At 37.3% G+C, this 23649-nt stretch overlaps 1 protein-coding gene across 1 annotated transcript in view; it reads right to left on the reverse strand.

Moving 5' to 3' along the window:
- Positions 1-23649, reverse strand: part of LOC137006594 (zinc finger protein 271-like) — a 185028-nt gene that overhangs the window by 97992 nt on the left and 63387 nt on the right. Inside the window, exon 4 of the mRNA XM_067367494.1 lies at positions 16388-16397. Coding sequence (XP_067223595.1) covers positions 16388-16397 — 10 coding nt within the window. The remainder of the gene's footprint in view (positions 1-16387; positions 16398-23649) is intronic.

The raw sequence follows: 23649 nt of genomic DNA on the forward strand, positions 1-23649 counted from the left end.
TTGTTTTCTCGTGATCACGACTTATTTTTCTCGTGATCTCGAGATATCAAAAGTTGTTTTCTTGTGATCACGACTTAATTTTCTCATGATCTCGAGTTAACAAAAGTTGTTTTCTTGTGATCACGACTTATTAAAAGTTCTTTTTACAATAATTGATTCTGAAACACTGTACCGGATTCTACTGTTGCTATAGTAACGAACAAAACTTTGACGCGCATCTGATCGTCGGATAAATCATGCGCTCTTATATCTTCTGGATATTTCAGTTAAATGTTTACTTCACTTAATAATAAAGTTTACAATAAATAAATACATATAGGCTATTTAATCACTGTTCACTAAATGTACGCTTAACATATTGTTTGTGTAATTAATAGCTAATATTCAACAGAGCATCTCAAGCGCAGGCAGAGTGCCTTCAGAAAGATGCCAGATTATTCTATAATTCTAAAACCTTTTAGATTAAACCAACTTTATTTTCCATACTCATATATATAATATATATACATAATATAATATATATATATATATATACATGACGAATATGTTATTTTTATTCATCATGTAGGATAGGCTGTGACGATATGTGCTTTAAACGGTCTTCCTCCTATCTTCCATTAAAAAGGGGTGCAATACTCCAGATTTCCTGTTTGAGAAGCGTGTTTATGTGTATGTTTTCTACAAAGAAATGTAGAAAATACAATAGGTTACACACTATCACTGAATTAAATGACAGGCTATAAATCACATTTCTTATCAATATACATTGTGACATATTTAGGTAAACGGACACTGAAACTGCAATGATTAAAATAGCGTCTTAAAGATACACAATGAAGTTCAAACAGAATACTATACAGTGACATCAAAATTAGTTTTAATAAACAATAAGTTTAGTATCACACCGAACTATTGTGGTCGTGAAACTGTGGTGAGTCATGCAACTAGTCAGAATGATAACAGATACACTTTCAAGCAAAATAATTATAATCAGTCATTTAACCGTAGAGTTAATCGCTTAAGGCACACAATACTGCACAAAATAAAGCGATCACGAAAACACTCTCTGTCCGAAACTCGTACAATCTGAGCCAATATGAACTAATACAGTAAAGCGCATCACCAGTTATATTTGGTAATATACTGCCACCTGTTGGCACATTTGTGTAATGTAGAGCAGAGATTAAGTCGTGGTCACGAGAAAACAAGATAGAAAAAAGTAATCCATGGCCGTTTAGGGCTTCCGTACTAATGATGTTTGCTGATGAAATTGTCGGTACACTAGTCAGATTAATCATGAGCAGAAAGAAAGCATCATTTGGTGAGTTTTATTTATTTATTTTTTTAATTGTCTTCACTTTAATAATGTATTAGCAAATGCTGAAATTAACATGAACAAAGATTAATAAATGCCGTATAAGTGCAGTTCATCATTAGTTCATGTTAACTAATGTTACTAATGAACCTTATTGTAAAGTGTTACCATAATAATAATAATGAAATCATATTTTGGCTTTTGTTTCAAAACATTTTGAGTTTTGCATTGTGTGTATCTGCTCGGTGGTGCAACTGGTAAACCGATCGCGCTTGTGTGGCAGCGACCCGGATTTGAATCCATGGGTGTACATATATCTGTTCCCAATGTCTCTCTGATCTCCAGATAAGTGAGCTTTACTGGTATACTAGGGGGTGTCTGTAAAATACCAGTAAAAGGCAAATTCCTAAACTGTGCCATTATTTTTAAAGATCACTTTATTGTATTAGAAGCACACAATAATGAAGCCATTACAATTAATACAACCTGAACTTCAGCACTGCTTTTGGACAACTAAAATGCATTTAGTACAAAATGAGTTGATCCACTTGAACAGATTTACAGTGTGCCACAAATACATTTAGTTACACTAAATTACATTTGAATAAACTGTGCTTAAGTGTACTATTTTTTCACTAAGGAAGGATTGATTAAAGCCAACTTCCAGGCAAGTACAAGGTGTGGCGTTAAATTGTGTGACACTGAAGCTGTGTGAAATCCACTGTCCACAGTAATTCAGGAAAATGGCTGGGCTTGACACGACGCTTGTCTGAAACATGGTGGTCTGGCCTGGAAGAACGGAGTCCAAATGTAAGCCTCCAGCACTTCCTGTCAGGCTGCAAGGTGGGGCTCGCACCGCTATCAGTGGGACGCGATAATGTTCAGAGAGGGTTGGTGGCACACAAACAGTTCACAAGTAGAGGACAGTTGCCATCAGTGTCATCATGCAGGGGTGGAAGGGAGACGCTCCAGGGTTAAAGCGTGAACCGTCCCCGGGGTCCCGTCTGATGACCCTTACAGCTGAACTATAGGCCCTGAGCTGCCAATGCAGGGGAACCTGCCAAATAATGAGGGCATGATATTAAGGTCAAGAGGTGCCAAGACGGCCTTAATCTGTCAAAACAAACATCTCTTTTCCATCTCTTTACACTCATCAAGGTTTGACACAAACAATTTTACTGTCACTCATGTCAGAGCTTTATATGTTTTTCAAGCAATGTCATTTCCATTTTGTACCTATTGTTGGTCTCACCTTTGGACACACGTGGTCTTATCCACGCCCCAGGGTTAAAGCGTGAACCGTCCCCGGCTGATGACCCATACAGCTGAACTATAGGCCCTGAGCTGCCAATGCAGGGGAACCTGCCAAATAATGAGAGCATGATATTAATTATGGTCAAGAGGAGCCAAGACGGCCTTAATCTGTGAAAAAAATTAAAAAATCTCTTTTTCTTATGCTTACTTTTCTTATGCTTCAGTTTTTCTTTTAAACCAGTCATGATCCCACATAGCCTGTAACGTCATCCGTGACTTTACATCATGAAGGTGCTCAAGAAGATCCAGGCATTCTGTAAACGTTTTTATAAGAGATCTGATTGGTCATGTTTGATTGAGACATGTAGTTCATGTAAGGTAATGTTAGCATGAAATACACTGCATTTGTTACTATGACTTTCTCTGGATGCCCACTGATAATGTCACTGTCACTCATGTCAGGGCTTTATATGTTTTTCACACTAGTTATTGGTCTCACCTTTGTCGCGTGGTCTTATCCAAAAGCAACGAGTTATTCTCGGGACCAGCTCATCCAGCAGTACGCGCAAGTCCTCAGTTGTTGCCCATTCACCGTATTTTCTGATTGCACTGATTAATAGAGGTTCATCTTCTCCTGTAAGAAACACATGATCAGTGTTCAGTAAAACACCATCAGTGAACTGTAGTAAATAAGTCATCAGTGAACTGTGCTTAAAAAGCAGACTCACGTCTTTCTTGGACGAGCAGTGTGTCTCCAAAGTCCATCAGCTTTACATGCAGGGTATTTTTGTGGACAAGGATGTTTCTCATATGCGTGTGACGATAAACACCTCGACTCATGCAGTGATGAAGAGCAACAGTGAGCTGCCGAATGATGAGTTTCACCTCGGTTTCTATCAGGCCACTTCTGTTTCGCTCGACATACTCAAACAGGTTGATGTAGGAACGTGGATACTCCATAATCAAGATGTCTTGATCTTCCATGACAAAGTGATCATATAATTGTACGACATGCTTGCTAGTTGGAGGCTTTTGCACCATCAACATTGCAGCTGCCTCTTGACTTAAAGGGTAGGAATACCCAGACTAAAGAAAAGAGATTGACAAAAGATTAGTTAACTCCTTACTGATCTCAAATCTCCTAAATAAAGGCCCGGTACACTTCATTTTCCACTCTAGGGCTGCCGAAGATGAAAGCAATGTACTTTACAACTGATGTTTCAATGATATCTTATACTGTCTACATACAAACGTATCAATTACCAAATTAGAATTTAATAAAACATTTTATGAGGAATAAAGTCTTTTCAACTTACCAATTCCACTAGTTTCTCAGACCGGTTCTTCTTAATAAATTTGATGAACACCTGAAAAATGAAGACATTTTTGTAAAGTGATTTATTCTTGTTTGTGTACATGGTAATCTAATCAAAACTGTAAACACTGATGTTTTCATCAGGACTGAAAGAGTAAAGACAGAAATATACAGAACATATGAATATATATGTGTATACAGAAAGGGAAACATACTAGTTTGTGATCGGAGTAGCGAAATCCTATATGATTACTGACACCAGGTCTCGACTTCAGTTTCTTTGCCACATAATAAAGAGATTCAAAGGATCCTGAAAAATGCACAACAACATGTTAATATACAGCATGAGAATGAACTCCAGCAGCATCTGCTTGTGACGAAATACACCTGTGCAGATCAGCAGAAGACGAGGAAAAATGAAAACTAAACCCAGAAGCATCAGGCTGACATAGACATGAATCAGAGTGGTAATATCTGGAGACTCACGGTCTGTTGGCTCAGACTCCCGCGGATCTGTGCCTGTCGGATCCACGCCGGATGTGTGTGGAAGCTCCTGCGATGGATCCTCAGGCACAAAAGCACACACTTGGGTTTCTTCCTGGGTTTGGAAGGATCCTTTTATCGACTTCCACGCTCTCCGGAGGCCAGCAAAGAGTTTCCTCCATTGTGTGCGCTTTTCTGCAAACAATCAGAATGAGAAAGAGGTTTTATGAATGTTTATGACAACTGTCATTAAGTGTCATTCGCTCAATTATGTCATTTTTAATGCAAAGATGACATTGTTTGAGATGTCCGAGTTATGACAACTTGACATAAACCAATACATCATATCCTGTCAGTGTCTTTGTCATGACAACTTGACATCATTTAGCTTTATGGGTTAACATTGCATTAAACTGTCATGTGGTTGGTTTTGACATTGGCTGTCATGAGGCCATTATAATAGGCCTATTTACTGTTTATAAACATTCGGGATGCGCGCGCATCATGGTTGCAGAAAACCCGGGAGTGATAACCAGTACGACTAGAGAGTTACGACGAAGCGGTTCAAAGCAGTTAAGATTAAAGGCCTTTGCACACTGAGTCCGAAATTTTCGCATGTGTTTTTTCATATTCGCAATCCTAAAAATTTGTCACGCACCGAGACTTTGCACACTGAGTCCGATGCGAATTAATGAATGCGTTGCGAAAAAATCGCAAAACAAATCGCAAAACAATACAAAATGAAGTCTTCAAGCAGTGAGCACGATTAGTTGTCTCCTCTAGAAAAAGAAAGAGAAAATATTGAGTCTATTCAATCCTGAGATTGCATAGAGAGAAAGAAGAATTCACCTCATCAAGGAGCTGCGTGATTATCCGAGCGTTTCAAAGTTTACTTCAGAATGTCAGTGGCTCTGTTTGATGCTTTACTACTGGCACAATCTGTCTTTATATTCGGTCTCTTTGTGTTCCTCACGTTGTTAGTCATTCAGTGCTGCTGTTTTGTGCTGTAGGCAACGTGGATCAACTTGTCAGATGGCATTCTGGATTTTTGCGTTCGCGTACAGTGGCTCTGAATTGTCAAAACGTCTCTCAAAATGCGTGCCACGGATGTGAAAAACGCAGAAAATCGAACCTGATCCGAATATTTTTTTGACGGACGAAAGTTTCGGAGACAGTGTGCAAACGCCATTGACATAACGTGAGGTCGAATTTATTTTTTAACGTGCGAAAGTTTCGCATGCGAATTTCGGACTCAGTGTGCAATGACCTTTAGAAACATTATAGAATATTTTGATTTGTTATTTTTTTTAAAAATGTTGTCGACATATCACAGCAGCTTCACCCAGCGATAAGCACTGTTATTAAAAAAAATTAACATTACCGAGTGGTATAACGTACAGCTTACGGATCCTTTTGCCATAGCACCTTGTCAGTGGTTAAATGACGAAACGAAATGGCCAAGCATCCAGTGGCCAGATATATATATATTTACCTGATTGACACCTCAAGTCAAGTGTATACTCAGGAGAAGCTAAAAGCGCATAAGTCTCTTGACGCGTACAACTTTGTTTTTTGTTTTGTTTGTCACAAATTAAAAGAATAAAAAGTTAATTTCGAGTTTATATCTCACAATTCTGACTTTTATTTCTCGCAAATCTGAGTTTATATCTCACATTTCTTACAAAGAAAAACAATTGTGAGATCTCGTTTCTGTCTTTTCTGAATTGCAATTTATCCCGCAATTCTGACTTTTTTCCCCAGAATTGTGAAATAAACTCACAATTGCGAGTAATAAAGTCCGAACTGGGAGTAATAAACACGCAAATGCAAGAAAAAAGTCAGAATTGTGAAATTAAAATAGACTGTTTAAAAGTTATCTATGTGAAATGTTATAGGTTTAAATATTATTTCAATGCTGTAACTGCTATGTATGTATGTCCTCTGAACTGCATATGTGAATATTATGTAGACTTACTGTTTACATCAAATTCCTGCTTTAATAGTAGACTAATCCTTGCAGGTGTCATCAGTCCAGTCTGTGAAACGTCTCCGTTTAGCTTCAAATGACGTTTTCTACGATGGTTTTCTTTAAAAATGAAGACTATATTTTTTTGCATTCCGATTCCAACATCCAGAGGCACAACAAAACATTTTTCTCTTATTCTGCGGATTTTGCACATTTTCCTCCAATTGCTACCGCTATTTTTCTGCAACCACTATGCGCGCGCAGCTGCAAGTGACGTCATTGTGACGTCTATAGTGTCATGAATATGTATCTTGAGCTCAAGTACAGTGGTACAAACTGAACTTGTCATTAAAATGTCATTAAGTGACAATACTCTGACAAATAATTTTATAACAGCGTCATGAATATTTTTCATTTCATGTTTTTTTGTTTTTGTTTTTTTTAAGTTTCCACCAACAGAAGGTCAGATAATAGACAATTTCACATTTCGCAAAAAAGATGACCGTGTTATAAAATAATGGCAACACTTTATTTTAGGGTCTTTTAACGTTGCTTATTACTATTAGCATTCATATGGCTAAAATATTGGCTATTTATGAGCACTTATAAAGCACATATTAATGTCTTATTCTGCATGATCTTATTCTACATTCTTAATCCTACCCAATACCCAAACCTAACAATTAACTATAATAAGCAGTAAATTAAGAGTTTATTGAGGGAAAGTCATAGTGAATCGTTTATATATGTGTTCCCTATACTGAAGTGTTACCAAAATAATGTAATGTAATGTTAACCCATGAAGCTAAGTAGTTTTTTAAGTTTGATAATTACTCTGCTATGTCATGTTTATGACAGGTTATGATGTTTTGCTAATGTCAAGTTGTCATAACTCGGACATCTCAAACAATGTCATCTTTGCATTAAAAATGACATAATTGAGCGAATGACACTTAATGACAGTTGTCATAAACATGCATAAAACCTCCTTCATATTCATGACACGTGTCGTGTCAGTTTTATGCACACCCCTTCAAGTAAAGTGTTACCGAAAGAGCTTTATTACCAGGTATGTTTACACATGTGAGACAGAATGACAGTGACAAGACACAGATAATAAAATAGAAGAAGTAAACAGGAAATAACAACATGCAAAAAATATATTTAAAAAAAAATACACGATATACAAAAAAAAGATAGTACTGTATTAATGTTGATTAGAAACATTGTTTTTATCAGCACAGATTTCACATCGAAGTCCCAGCGTAATTATCCTAATTGTGTGTACCATAAAGGGCACTAACCTAATGCCAGTTTTTCCCCAAATTGGTTATTAATCTGTGTGCACTCATGACATACTGAGAAAGCAAGAGGGATTGAGAATAAATAAAGATGTGCGTTTGTGTGTTGTGAAGTCAAATGTGTTTGTGTGTGTATGGGTGTGAGATTGGTAAAGAGAAATCTGATTGGCTAGTTTAGTTTTTAGTAATTAGCACTTTTTCCACACACTAAAAAAATACAGATCTTTTGGTGGTCTTTCAGGTGAGGAACCAGCAGAAGACGGGGAAAAATGAAAACTAAACCCAGAAGCATCAGGCTGACATAGACATGAATCAGAGTGGTAATATCTGGAGACTCACGGTCTGTTGGCTCAGACTCCCGCGGATCTGTGCCCGTCGGATCCACTCCGGATGTGTGTGGAAGCTCCTGCGATGGATCCTCAGGCACAAAAGCACACACTTGGGTTTCTTCCTGGGTTTGGAGGGAATCTTTCCTAGACTTCCACGCTCTCCGGAGGCCAGCAAAGAGTTTCCCCCCTTGTGTGCGCTTTTCTGCAAACAATCAGAGTGAGAAAGAGCTTTATTGCCAGGTATGTTTACACATGAGAGACAGAATGACAGTGACACAGATAATAAAATAGAAGAAGTCAACAGGAAATAACAACACACAAAAAATATATATTTTAAAAATACACAACAGACAGTATATGAATGAATGTTGATTAGAAACATTGTTTTTATCAGCACAGATTACAGCTACATGATTCACGAGTAAAACTGTCCTAATGCAGCGAGTTCATGTGAAAAATTAGCAGCTTTTCATTGTTTCTGAACACAGCAAATTTCCAACAACACTTGAAAAGTTAAAAACACAGTGCTGATGCTGTTACATAGAAGTCACAAAGTAATTGTGTCCTGCGGGTTATTTTTGATATATAATGTCATTTTTGATTCATTAAGGTTGTCAGTTACCTGTTGAATCGTCCTCCCAGGCGACTCTAGGGACAGCCGGTGGTCGAGGCGCCTCTGTCGGGAGCTGTTGGCAGCTGCTACTGCAGGGCTTTCTGTCAGCCGGCTTCACAGCGCCACCCAGCGGCTCAACTTGAGCGTCCTCGAACGAGCCAAAGCTGCTGCAACTTTCCAGCTCCAGTGGAAAGTTGGCAAACATAGTGTCCAATGTGACAGTCGTCAGATGCTCCATCTCAACGATCTGTGAACACTGTATTTGCCTGTTGGTTCTAGCGGTAGACTTGTAACACTCAGTACTACAGATCGATCGCCAGTGACCATCGAGCAGCTTCAAACTCCGACAAAGAGCTGAATTTCAACTGACTCGATTTATGAAGCGGCTGCGCGCACTGTGACGTCACAACAACGCGTTCCACGATTCCAAGCGGTCTGACGAAGGGGCGGGGCACAATTTCATTGGTTTATAATTCAGCAAATCTTATTGGCTTAGACGCTTCGAGCCTGAGCGTAAACATTCCTTAATGTACGATTTTGTGAATGATTTGGCCATATACAGAAATATTAAGTGCTAACTATGATTGTATCTTATTATCTGTTTAGCCAATAGATCCTAAGTAAAATATTAATGTTTCATTGTACTTAAGAGACAGAATAGATGAAGTTATTATTTACAAACGAACGCTTACAATTAATTGGTAGAGTTATTAAAAGTACACTTAGTAAGAGTAGGATTTCTAGATGGACAATGTGCTCCATGATATAAAAGCTAGTTAACCCTTAGAACGTGGATGTAGAATACTGATAATTCTATAAAGAATTTAAAAAAAAAAAAAAATTTCCAATGAAACAGACAGCAGAAAAACTATAATTTACAATTACAAATATACTTTGTTTTAAAGAGCACAAACCCCTGTTTAAGTGTCAAACATTTACCTCTCATTGTTTAGATACTCCCCATTAAAAACAATGAAAAAGAAAACTATACCATCATCACGACTAACAGCTAGACACCTATAGTCTCGTTGTGAAATAAACACATCATCAGTAATATTACATTATAATAATAACCTGAATTTTTATTTTTTTTTGAAAAATCAAATTGCATCATTTCAGGTTTTTCTATGAGAAAGGCCGTTACTGCATAAGTGAACTCTGATAGCTACAAGGGCACTGCTAACTACAAAAAACAAAATAACTTTTGCTGTGCTATTTGACTTTAGCTGACTGAGTGACCAGTGCAGTAGGTGACAGTCTGACTTTATAATAACGACGTCTTATAATATTCATTCATTTAAGCATCATCGTCGTCGTCGTCGCATCATGAGTCCCTCGCTGTTAATCATGTAACTACCCTGCTTACCGCTTCTATTATACTCTCCTGCTTACTCTGTCCCTCATTGGCTTCACTGTCAGACACCTGCTGCTCCTCTGCCTTACAGGTGTCTCCTCCATGTTCTTCTATGTTCACCTGTTTTTGCACGTCAGGTACTGTAGGTTTGGAAACTGAAGCTACAGTAACCAAACTAAACATGCCAGTAATTTTTGCACGTTGAGGCATCAACCTCTAATTTTTTAGATTTTTTTGCCCGCAACTTCTCCGCACCCCCCTTGCACTTGCGCTTTTGTTTCTCCATCCTCCTAATCCACAGATGTTCTGGTGAAACAGAGGGGACGGGCTGGAGTCTGTTAAGAGATGTGATTGGGCCAGACCAGTGTCAGTATGGAAAATGAACCAATGGGCCGCTGTCCCTGCTTTATGGGCCGGTCGTTGGCCAATTTTATGTTTATTAAAAAAAATCATATATAGCGGCCCCGCCCTCAAGTGCGTCGGCCCACCGGGCATTTGCCCGGTATGCCAGATTACCAGTCCAGGCCTGTCGTTAAATCACTGAGCAAACTCGGAGCACTTCACCAGCGGTGACTCTCTCCTCGCGTGACATCCTGAGCTCGCGCAGCATCCTGAACGTTCTATAGCCTAACCGTTATATCGCACTTTGTAAAGAAACTGGGCTGGCGGATATCGCGTTTTGTGAAAAAATACATTTTGTAGTAGGCTTAAAATGTACATTTTTAAATCTTATTAATGGCAGCAATTCACACATAGATTAAGGTACATCTGAACAGTGATTTCCAATAATAAAATCCTAATGTCAAAAAATGGGGTTTATCGCGTTTTGCAACGAAACTCTTCAAATATTCTTTGTAAAAATATTTTACAAATTCTTTTTTAAAGCTAAATTTAACAACATTAAATCAACTAAATGAAGTTCTTTAATTATTCAGTATATGTTGAACAAAGTTGTGACCTTCCCATAAACAGACTAAACAGAGAGTTTGAGTAAAATTAAATAAAAACTAAATAAGAACCCTGATAGCAACAGACTCCGGGGCGGATCCGCCTTCAAGTCGCCAGCTCCGCTGTACGCTCAGATTCAATTCGTCAACGCACACAGAATATGCCCCGCCTCCGCACAGCGCACTGTCAACTCGCGGACTTGTTACAGACGCTGGGCGGATTCACTGATCGGACGCGCCTTTTTTCAACTGACGTCGTCACTGAATCCTTCTCCTCACCGTGGAAAAGCTGGAGCCGGCAGGTCGGTGAACACTAAACACGGTAAGAATAGTTAAAATATGCTTTATTTGTTCAGCTGTATCCAGTAACATTACCGTTCATTGCTTTGTTTGATGTTTTTAAAAATGACTGTGGTCAAGTTAGATCTTTACAGTGTCATTAACGTTAACGTTACTTAGATTTGAGTAAAAAAATAATTTGGCAAATAAAATTGAGTAAAACGCTATTTGGACAGAATTTCTTTATCTTTCTGGGAGGTGGGCTGATTTTAATAAGCTGTTCGGGTTTCGGTCCAATCCTAAACGCAAATTTTCACTCCTTTCCAGTAAAATAACTTAGCAAGCGAGATAAGATATATATACCTATAACTCGCAGGGCGTTTCACACGTGCCAGACATATTTCGCTAAGCAACAAGCAAATTGAAACGAGCGAAAAGAAGTACTGACCATTTCGATAGAAAGGGTCAGGCGCGCCGTTGGAACGAGGGACAGGGGGGTCAGGACCCCCGCAGTTTTGAAAAGACAGAAATCGACCCCCGCTTTTTGATAAGGGCTGCTTCAATCAGTCACAATATATCATCTTTTAGCTTAGGCTATTTTCTTTCAAATGAGACCATTTTCACGTTTCTGTGAGCTTTCGTTCATAAATAATCAACTGTTTTGTCGCAGATGTGAAGAAGAGGAAATGCGCTCTCGAACAGAGAAACACGCGATCTCCAAGCAATCGATCACAGCGTGCTAACGTTTTAGGACAGGTTGATGGTATATAAATCGTGGCTGAACGTTAGCGTTTGTCAATCAAGCAAAACCGTCCATTCAGAAACCGAGAAATTTGACACTTTAAGGTAAAGGCCCTTTCACACAGGACGCGGCATGCGCTGCGCTCGCCGCTGGGTTCAGCGCAGCCCTTCAGATACAAAGCGATTTGCGCTGCGCTGGCCAGAGCACAGTAGGCGGAATTTTCCAAACATGTAGCGGGAGTTTTATACATAGTCACTTGATTGTTGTTCCACCTTTCGGTCAGCAGTAAAGTATATGTCCCGGGCCGTGTTAAGAAGTGAGCAATAGCAATAGCCCTGCTTGTAAGAAGAAGAAAGAAAGCAGCTCTTGACAATGTCTGTCATGTCTCCATGACACAGCTTTTCTCCCGATGTAAATATACGACCAGCAAACTTGTATTGTATAGCTCTGGAAATTCCAACACAGTAAATAGCTGTTCGTCCATTTTGCTTTCCGATTGTTTGGATGCCCGTTGCTATTGGTCGCGCGGGTAATCGTCACAGAGCGCAGCGGCAAAAGTTGAACTATTTTGAACTTTGACCGCGGCGTGCGCGCAAGCTGCGCTCCGCTGCGTCTGCGCTTTGGTCGACGCAGTTCTCGCGCGGCGCAAGCCATTGAAACAAATGGGTTTCATAGCGCAGCGCAGCGCATACCGCGTCCTGTGTGAAAGGGCCTTAAGAGGCTGATCTCTCAGATTGACGCGCGAGCTTGACTGAAGTTTTCGTGAGGATTTATAGTTTATGGACTGTTTTGAGTTCGGTATCTATGAAGTTAAAAGCATTGATGGCATGTATAAAAGAGATATCTAAAAGCGAAACGAAAATTATTGCCTCGACCGGCGACAGTGGGGAGGACGCACGAGAGGAGACCTGCGCGTTTAATTGGTATGTGTATGCTACTGTAATACTGCATAATACAAAGCTTATCAGTGGCATGCACTTTGATCACGAAAGTGAAAGTGCCTTCTGCGGTCGCATCGCGGTGCCCCCGCGTTCCCATTTCTCTCGATGTGAACCGTGAGCTCCAGTCCATTACAATTCAGGGCCATGGTATACTTCATTTCCCACATTCCGCTTAGTCTCGTGTACGAGCCTGTCAAAGAAACTCCTTTGCCCATGAGCGCGGAAAGACGCGTTCGGTATGCACACGTGCACCGTCCGTGTTCACAACAATAACAATCCTTGAGGTAGGCCTGATATTTTTATTTGACGGAAAAAATGTCTAAAATACCGGTTGTTCAAAGCTTCAATGGCTTCACCGTGTTTTTGCTTTGTCATCTTAATTTGTTAAACATTTAAGTGAAAAATATTTAGTGTAGGCCTATTTATTTTATGCCTTTTATTTAAATATTTTTTTTCTGTTGTCAGAAATGCTGCAGGTGCGTGACAATTTGATAATGTGAATCCAGGTTCTGTTGTTTATCTGTTCTATGCTGCTGTTTGCATGTTAAAATAAACCCGTGAAAGACACAGACACTCGTCAATTGTGTCATATTATCATCATATAGGCTATACAATATTATAATCTTATCAGTTAACGGTTAATAATCGGATAACGAGCGTCGGTTGTCGGTCGAGAAATTTAACCGAAATGAGCATCCCTAGTAACACTTTATATTAAGGTCCTTCTAATAAGCATAAGTTAATAGGTAATAAGGCCCTTATAGGATGCTTAATAACACATTTTGAAAACACATATTGTTAGATTATAAGACGTTCATAAGCACTTATAAGAAATTGTTAACAGTTTAGACTGTTTAAGAAAGTTAATAAAAAGTTTCTGATAATTGTTTATAATATTATTAGAAACACATTTATTGAGATTAAATTGAGCTTTTTTGTTGTTAATAGTGATGTATTAGGAACTACATGTGGTCAAGTTTGACAAAAAAAGTTTTAAAAGTTAAAAAAAAGTTAAAAGTTTTTTTTTTTTTTAACTTTCCATTATTTTGATGTAAATCAATTTGTACATAATTTGAAACAGCCTCAAACATTTATTAATTGGTTAAACAATTAATACAATTACAGTAGGTAGGTCTTAAAAAAACATTAAACAATGTTTAGTAATTTCTATTGATATATAGTATATCAATGCCTAGAAACTGCTGTTTTTACAAGTAAAATATTTGGAATCATATATTCCATACATTTGCCAAACATTTTAGTTAGCAACAAAGCGTCTTGATCATTTTAGGCCAATGAGCTTTAAGATGTGACGTCAGCCAGTCATTTCCCATCATGACAGTGCAGTCGGGGGAGAGCAACTGCGCTGCTTGGCACGGCTGCCCTGCATGACATCTGTTCTCGGACACATTTCTTACTGACATTATTCTCACGACTATCACTGGATTTTGCTCATCTCAAATGAGCTTATTGTCCAAGTTCACAGATGACAACAATCACGCGTTCTACGTTATTCTGACACCTTTTGTTCCACTTACTCACACAAATCCATATGATTGAATTAATGTATTAAACAACTCTGTTAATGTTAGTGCAAACACTGCGTGATCAACGTGATTGTCTGCTATGAACCTCCAAGTTAATTTAGACAACATGTGGGGAAGGTAACCTGAAGAAGATAAACCAAATTAAATAAATAGATCTAACATAAAATACATAAAGAACTAGGGCATTGAAGGGCATTGCTTTCATGCCCACAGTCGGTGTCAAATTTCTTCAGTTTAAAATAAAGAGGAACAAGATGATTTTATGAAATAAGTGGAGTAAAAAGTACAATATTATGCTTTGCAATGGAGTGAAGTAAAAGATTCTCAAGATAATAATACATATATAGAAAGATTTACTTCAGATTTACTTGTTCTCAATAACAAGTAAAATACTCAGTTTATGCCCACCAAAAACAAATAATCAAAAGACTTAATGTGTTCTTATGTGTCATAATGAAAATAAATGTGTTATAAACAACAATTAGACACTCATAAAGCTTTTTAACTTTCTTAAGCAATCCATATGCTGTTTCTTATAAGTGCTTATGACTGTCTGACAGTCTGATGATAATGAAAATGATTCCTGTAACGATTGGCTCTTATTGATCATCAGGTTGTTGGAGGAATTGGTGTAATGGCATGTGAACTTCCTGAAATGATTGACAACTGGACAAAAATGATCAAGGGGAATCATGTGACAAAAGCCAGCAAATCACTGAGAGACACAGCCGACGGAATCCAAAACGCCACTCAGACAATGAAGGAACAGATCAAAAAAACCAAGTATGTTTTCAAATAAATATATAAAATTTGACTTTCTACCCAGATTCTCACCTCCTGTAGGTGTGAAAGGCATCTGTTTAAAGTTTACATTTCTTTTCTGAGATAGCAGCAGTTCGACTAATCTCAGATAAAATTGAACACTAGCTTGTTTTTATTTGTGGTCAAAGTATCAGAACATAGGATAAACCAAAAAAGAACTGCACACTGCCATTGCTGCTCTCAGAATTTAATAAAAGGACAACGTTTCGAACAAAGGGGTCTTCGTCAGGTCAGGCAAACAGTAGATAGTGACAAAATGGCAATTTGCATTTGCAGTCAATGACACCTGATACAATTAATTTCATCAACATGATCAATCACACCTGTTACAAATCATCATATTCATCAAAAAAAAAAAAAAAAAAAAAAAAAAAAAGATCATTCCCAAATTCACAAAAAAGGTTTCAAATCAAAATTTGGGATTTTTTTTTTTTTTTTTTGATTGATTGTATATGCTTTCAGTTGTTGAAGGACCAAAAAAATCCCGTTGCTGTGCATTTTGATTCTTTTAAACATAATTTATCGACTCTTTGTTACTTAGGCATTGAATAAATTAAAGTACCCTGAAGGGGTGGTGATATTGATAAAATCTTACTACAGAGGGAAGCTTTTTATATTTATACATTTATACGTTTAAATTTAGATTTTGATTTGAAACCTTTTTTGTGAATTTGGGAATGATCTTTTTTTTTCTTTCTTTTTTTTTTTTGATTGTATATGCTTTCATTTGTTACTAGTGTTGATTTAATTATTGGGTGATGAGTATGATGATTTGTAACAGGTGTGATTGATCATGTTGATGAAATTAATTGTATCAGGTGTCATTGACTATGTTGAGAAAATGCAAATTGCCATTTTGTCACTATCTACTGTTTGCCTGACCTGACGAAGACCTCTTTGGTCGAAACGTTGTCCTTTTATTAAATTCTGAGAGCAGCAATGCCAGTGTGCAGTTCTTTTTTGGTTTATTCTGGAGTGACTTTAATGATCGAGCACCTGCCCTGAGTTTAGTTGGGATGTGCGCATATTTTCTTTTTCTACAAAGTATCAGAACATCTCAAGGAACTTGTCCAAACCCCTTAAGGTGTACAGCCAACTTTACTGTGCATTTATAATCAGTTTATTTCTTACAGTCTGCAATACAGTTGGTTCATTGGTACCATCTCATTGGCTAGGAACTTCCTTGCATCTTGCGTGAGATGGACGCTTTACAATTCTACTTCTTAACAGAGCTTTGTAGTGTGGACCCTTGAAACTTTATGAGTTGTCAGTTCTCAGAATCACATCTCGAAGTCTTTTGATTCATCTCCCTTCAGGGATGGTTCTAGGGTCAGTTCTGTTTATACATATTTTGATAAATTAAGTATGTATGTATACATTAAACATTACAGATAAGTAATTTATGCACTATATTTTTAAGCATTACTAAAACTAAAATTAAAATCATTTGGTTTGACTTCAGATCCTCTCAAAAAAGATCAGAGATTGCCTTAACTATGTACTTGAAAACACCTTTATTGTCCAATTTATGATTCGTAGTAAGTAGCGTTATGGATTACAGATTGTTTACTTAGAAGTCAGCAGGATGAAAAATGGCTAAAATAGATGCTTATGTAGCCTGCTGAGAAGAGATTATTTTATTTTATTTGATCATATTTTATTTTTGTGCAGCTTCCCAAAACTATTTTTCTAATTATTTTAAGTTAATTAATTTCACTGAGTGTTGGATTCCTGCACGGGTCATGTATTGTTGTGAGTGGGAACCATTCATTGTAGTGTTTGTTCGAATGGGACGGTTGTCTGTGTTGCGCGCTATTCCTTTGGGAGTACCAGTGCCCAAGGAAGTCGACCGGAAGTTGAAGTCGGCCGGGTGCCGCCATCTTGTAGCAGAACTTCACTTGCGTTAGCATCCCATTGACTCCCATTCATTTTGGCGTCACTTTGACAGTGAATAACTTTACATCTGAGGTGTTTAAAGGACCATTTGTCCATTATTTATTTACAAAGATACACGACAATGTATAAAGGGCTCCATTACCTTCTATGTTACATTATGGCCTCGTAGAAACAGTTTTTGTAAAAATAGGCTAACGATTGTGTCATAACCACTCGACTCTCTGTCGCACAGTAGAGAAATTACCGTACAGACAGGAGGAGAAGCTCGCAGACAATCGGGGAGATTATCTTAATATGGCGTACTGGCGTTACATTTTAAAATACTATACAAACTAATTAATCAGAATACTTACTCCTGCTCACTCACGCCAAAGAACTCCCCGCTCAAGCTCGCCGTCTCTGCAAGATTAACGATGGCAGTTTGCACGCACAGCTACTAGAAGATTTACATCTGTCAGACAGGTTGCGGACGTCATCAAGCTTAGTTTGAGTCTGCGCGTCAGAAACGGAAGTGCTAAAAATCGCTAAAAATGGGCTTCACTTGACTCAATTGAGTTCCAATGGGGTCGCTGTGTCCATTTCTTCTACTGTCTATGGGGAGTACGTGAGTTGCGTCAGCAGGCCCGAGTGGACACTGATGAGGCAGGACGCACATATTTTCTCTCTCCCTTCTTCCAGTCATAGTTGCGTTTAACGGAAGAAGTTAGCGCAACTGATGTTTCTCTGATCAAGTGTCCCATGTTTTCCAGATCAATAAATGCTGTTTTTTTGGAGCTGGCCTGTTGACTCCAGAGTAAAATTACTTATGTGCAGAATCGGATCTGCTACACTTATATGGTTTCCCATTGAGCAGAGAAGGCTTCTTGCGTGTTCGGTCTTTTCAGTGTGGCAAAGTAATTTAATTCCAATTAACTGTTATCTGACTCCATTTTATTATGACCTTGATTTTAGGTTTCAATTGATAATTGACAATTTATATGATAATTTATCTAGACATTTGCTAATTCTATTTAACTCTTTACTCTTGTTGTACTCGTTCATTCGGTTCTCAGAGTCGCACAGGGTCCTCGCACCAGCAGTTATGAAGGCCCACGATCACAAACTCGCCAGTCTGATCAATAACCAGAGGTTATGGCTAAAGCAATTTAACTTTGCTGCCCATGCTTGCTATTGTTAAAAGGTTCCCATGTAGCCCCATACAATCGCTTATATAACAACTTAGTTAAAGCTCTGACAATAATCAGTTGATATGACCAGTACTATGAGGTAATGTCGCCCCTCGATAGTAATTTATCTGGCCCCATATAGTTAACTCTTTAGAACCTGAAGCTAAAATAGCCTGTCTTCACATTATGTTTTTTTTATTATAAAATTCTCACACACCGTGCTATCTTCAAGTGCAAGGTGTCATTTTTTTTAGAAAACAAATGGATTTTAAAATGTATGGTAAATTTGTAAATAGAATTTAAAAATAAAATAAAATAAAAAATTAGAAAATGAAATAAAAAATAAAAACATGAATAAAAGGCATGTATACATTTACACGCAGACACATTATACAGATAACCACAAAATGCAAAAGAGTCTCATTTAGCCTCCTCCCAAGTCTTATCAAAAAAAATCTTCTATTAGTAATGTGATCCAAAACTCCCTAAAGCTCCATATCTCGTAGTTCAAATCCTCCTTCTACCTGCTCTCTCCCAAAAGCGTCTGACATTTGTTGATGGAAGGCACAAAATTACTGTTATAACCCATGTATTGCCGAAAAGCCCATGTTGTCTACTGCACCCATTTGAATTATTATGATAGCACATCCAGTAAAGCAGAGACAATGACCAGAGGTTATGACCGGTACATACATTTGTCTAGCCCCATATAGTGAATGCAATTGCATAAAAACTTAGGGTTCACCCAAAAATGAAAGTTCTGTCATCATTTACTCACCCTCAAGTTGTTCAAAATCTGTATAATTTTCTTTGTTCTGTTGAACACAAAGAAAGATATTTTGAAGAATGTGTTAAACTGAACAGTTCTGGGACACCATTGACTTCAATGGTAGAAAAAAAAAAACTACTATGGAAGTCAGTGGTGCCCCAAAGTGACCTGGTTACAAACTGTCTTCAAAATATCTTCCTTTGTGCTCAACAGAACAAAGACATTTATACAGATTTGGAACAACATGAGGGTGAGTAAATGATGACAGAATTTTCATTTTTGGGTGAACTATCCCTTTAAGTCAAGCAGTTAGTCAGGAATGGAGAATCTTGCCGAATGTGCCCCATGCTCCATACAATCCGAGATCTAATGTCGAGGTACTCAAGTTCAGACACCAAGAGGGCCGCATTTAAACTACATAAAATGCAAAGGGCCACAAATTACAACTTGCATTGTAGGATTTTTATTTAGGCCTACTTAAGACAATATTTGTAGTTTTACTGAGGATTTACAAGTGCAGTTTATTATCTAGCTAAATCTTACCAGTCATTTAATGGTTGTCCTACTTAAACTGTTATTGAACATAAAAAACAAAAAGCATTTAAAAAAAAAAAGATTAATAGCAAGACAAACTGTATTCATAATGGAAAAATGCATTCATACAAAGAGTATGAAAAAATGCATTAAGTAAAATATTCTTGAGCAAATAAACTTAACAAAAACTGATGAAAAGAAGTATTTATATTCCTAGTGAAAAGTGGGCATTTTTCACAAGTGATTTCAGGTCTGGTTGTTGCTCACTGGCTGATGAAACGGACAAGTAAGACGAAAATGTTGCACCTTTTTATAGACTTTATATATATATATATATATATATATATATATATATATATATATATATATATATATATATATATATATATACATACTTTTTATACTCCATTGCATCTTTTTAATACTTTTTAGTAATTTACTTTTTTTAGTGCCTATTTATATTCCCAGGGTGGTTTTGCAAAGGTTTCATTATTATTAAGCTATTTCTGCTTGTTTTCTGTTTACAATAACACATTGACATTAAGAATAAAAGCTTTTCATGCAGCTAAGAGGACCATTGGTCACTTACACACTGCAGCTGTATTAAATGACACAAACATAAAGTTACTTTGTTTTTAACGTACAAGCAGTCTCATGCATTTGACAGAGTACGCGAACACAGCGCTCTAGAAAGGTTCATCCTTGCCCAGTCTCAGCACTTTTTTGCTCATAGTTACGATAAAAATGTCATTGTACTAAATGCAAACAAACTGTTTTTCTTCTGTTTTCATTATTACAGTTGAGTGAAACTCTGTTGTAATAGGATGTTAAGATGCTATTCCGCACCAACTAGTGTAAGTATTCTCTCTGTAAAGAGTAAACACCCATTGTAATGTCAACTTTATTAATAGTTATGATGAAATAAAATTGGTACACCTGGCTTAAATGTTTATCTTATGTTAGAGGTTTTCAGCTTGGCATTCTGATTCAGTTCCCACAGGTGCACCTACATAAAGTATATCAGTGACACTGCTATCACGTCTTATAAATAACTAAGTTGACTCTTACCCTTTAGAAACGCGGTACTCCAGTCGTGATTGCGAATCAGTTTCTGGTTGTTAGACTACTTCAGACATTTCATCGTCAGACTCACTCTTGAATTGATACAGAAAAATTCTTGATAAGGTATGATGCTATCTTTTCTGTCCATACATTGAATACAATGTCTTGTGAATTAATACCTGTCAGATATGGCAACAGGCACACGGTGTGTGCAGTAGACCAATCACAAAGGATTGGGCCATCTGACCAATAAGAGCAGTGTAGGCTCATAGAAAGGAGCGGTTCAGAGAGACTGATTCACTGAACTGCTTCTAACGAATCGTTTCTAATCATTGAGAACTGTGGTGGAATTAAATGTGTATTATGAGAAAACTGAAGTGTTTTTTGATCTTGCATACATGTTGTAGGAGACTCCCAAAACAATATTAGGATAATTTAAAAAGGCATTTTAAAGCAGCACATTAAAGAGCAGTAAAGATTGATGAGCAGTAATACCATTAAATCCTTAACAATACCCATCCCTAGGTAATTCTCCTTCTTTCCACAATAATCAGTAGTTGTCTCAGGACATGATTGTTCCTCCAGGTATAATGACCTTGGGAAAGTTTTGCAGCCAACGAGGATGTGCCTTATGGAATGACAAGTCTGCCAATATTAAAAATAAATACATAAATAAATATACAAAGAAATGTAAAAAAATAAAAATAAAATACATGTAAGCTAAAGAGGATGTTTTGTTTTATACATTTTTGCAATATTACTTGAAACTGTCTTTACTAACTGATAAAAGACTATTTATTAGGTGCGCTGAAAGGAATGATATTAATATACATCATCTGTGCACGAGGTAGGGCCTTAAAAACATCAGCCAATCGTTTAGGCGATCATCGCGTAAACGATTGGCCTTCTGGCTTGTCAATCACTGCCGTGACGTTCCTTGTGAGAGACGAGCGCGGCTGCGCTCCAGTAACTTTCCACACTCCACAGACGCTGCATGCAATGTTTTGGTCAGGAGTAACAACTGCAGATTATGAGTTACCTGCGGTGAGTCCGACATAATGAATCCACTAACACGACACAGCGAATGCCGGTGGTAAACACTTGTGTTCCAATACTCGTGCACGAGTTTTGGGAGGCGTTCCTTTGAAATGAGCTGTGAAGGAGGGGGGTTGTTCTTACGCATACACTCATTTCAAAAACTCACTAACAGTCTTTGGTTTCTCAGTCGACGAAAAAATCCTCTCTATCACCTTTAAGTCATAATATCACCCTAACTGTACTGTGTGACATGGATAGGCTACTCTTTATTATAAATAAAGAAATGTAGAAATAATAAAATGTGGAAACAATAAAATAAAACAACAAAAATGTTGAAAAAGTAAATATATGCATACATAAGTAAATAAATTAATAAATATTTATTTTTGTTTGTTTGCTTTTCCATGTTTATTTATTTTTGCTTTTTACATCTTTTTACATACATTAATAAAATATTTCAATATTATTTTTACAGCCGGATACCACTGATAGACTAAATCTAATGGTAAATCCTAATGGTCCCTTCACTTGTTTTATTCACAGGAAAATCTTACAAGAGAGTGAACAGGAGCAGCAGAAGACAAAAGTGACTGAACAGGAGAAAAACAGTGAGAAAAAGACAGAGGATCCTCCTACAGTAAATGTGGGGTTGCTCAATGTTCGTTCAATACTAAGTATCAAAAATATGGAGGGGAAAAGAATCAAGATCAGTGAACTCATAGAAATACGTAACCTGGATGTCTTTCTCATGACAGAGACATGGTTAGAAAATGAAAGTGCAGCTGTAGCCCTTGGGGAAGCTGCACCACAAAACTTCGAGTTCCATCAAGAGTCCAGGGTTGGAAGAGGGGGAGGTGTTGCCATTCAGTTTTCACAGAGGTTGCACAGTGAAATAATTGAAAAAAATAAATTTAAACACATAACAACCTTTGAATATGTGGCCACAGCTCTTAGACACAAAGAGTGGGACGAAGATGTTCTGTTTATAAATGTGTATCAACCAGGGGCAAAAACCAACAAACAGTTCGGGGAATTTGTTGATGAGTTTGAAGAGCTCTTGAAAGAGGCTTCCAAATACTACAGCAGTATCATTGTGGCTGGTGATTTTAATGTCGATCTCGGGGATAACCGTTCTCTGAAACCCATTGTGTTTAAACTTATCTATAAAAGGCGTAGCTTTAAACAGCATGTAGATGAGCCAACACACAACCAAGGTGGCATCCTGGATCTGGTTTTCAGCAGAAATGTTGAAGTCTCTCATCTCATTATCAATGACGATGAGATTTCAGATCATTTCACTGTATATTTTAGCATTAGGCCAATGTCAGAAGGTGCAAAAACTAAAGCAAATCCATTAAGAAATGAAGAATAATCAAGTAAATATGTGCAGTCAAGTTGAGTCATATTTAATTATATAGCGCTTTACACAATACACATTATTTATAAGAGGCTTTAAACAAAATAATAAATATTGAACATGAAAATTATATAATAATAATATTTTAATGCTTTACATTGCCAGAGTACATCTTATACAGTGATCATATTTAATAAGCAATAATTATGTGATGTAGTGAAATATAAATACAATTTTAATTTTGGTCTGTAACTTTAGTTAAACAGACCAATCTTATTTTACACAGCATTATTATCTTGCTGTATGTGTATCATTACTATGATTCGAAATCTCCTGTCTTATTGCAGGTTAAGATTATATTATATCGTCCCCCTCAAATTGATTTAATGAGAAGGCTTCTAAAAGTATTTTCAAAATACATTTAAAGGGTTATCTCACCCAAAAATGAAAATTCTGTCATAAATTACTCACCCTCATGCCATTCCACACCCGTAAGATCTTCATTCATCTTCAGAACACAAATTAAGATATTTTTGATGAAATCCGATGGCTCAGTGAGGCCTGCATAGCCAGCAATGACATTTCCTCTCTGAAGATCCATTAATGCACTAAAAACATA

Source organism: Chanodichthys erythropterus, chromosome 3 (genome assembly GCF_024489055.1).
Source record: "Chanodichthys erythropterus isolate Z2021 chromosome 3, ASM2448905v1, whole genome shotgun sequence".
Lineage (NCBI taxonomy): Eukaryota > Metazoa > Chordata > Actinopteri > Cypriniformes > Xenocyprididae > Chanodichthys > Chanodichthys erythropterus.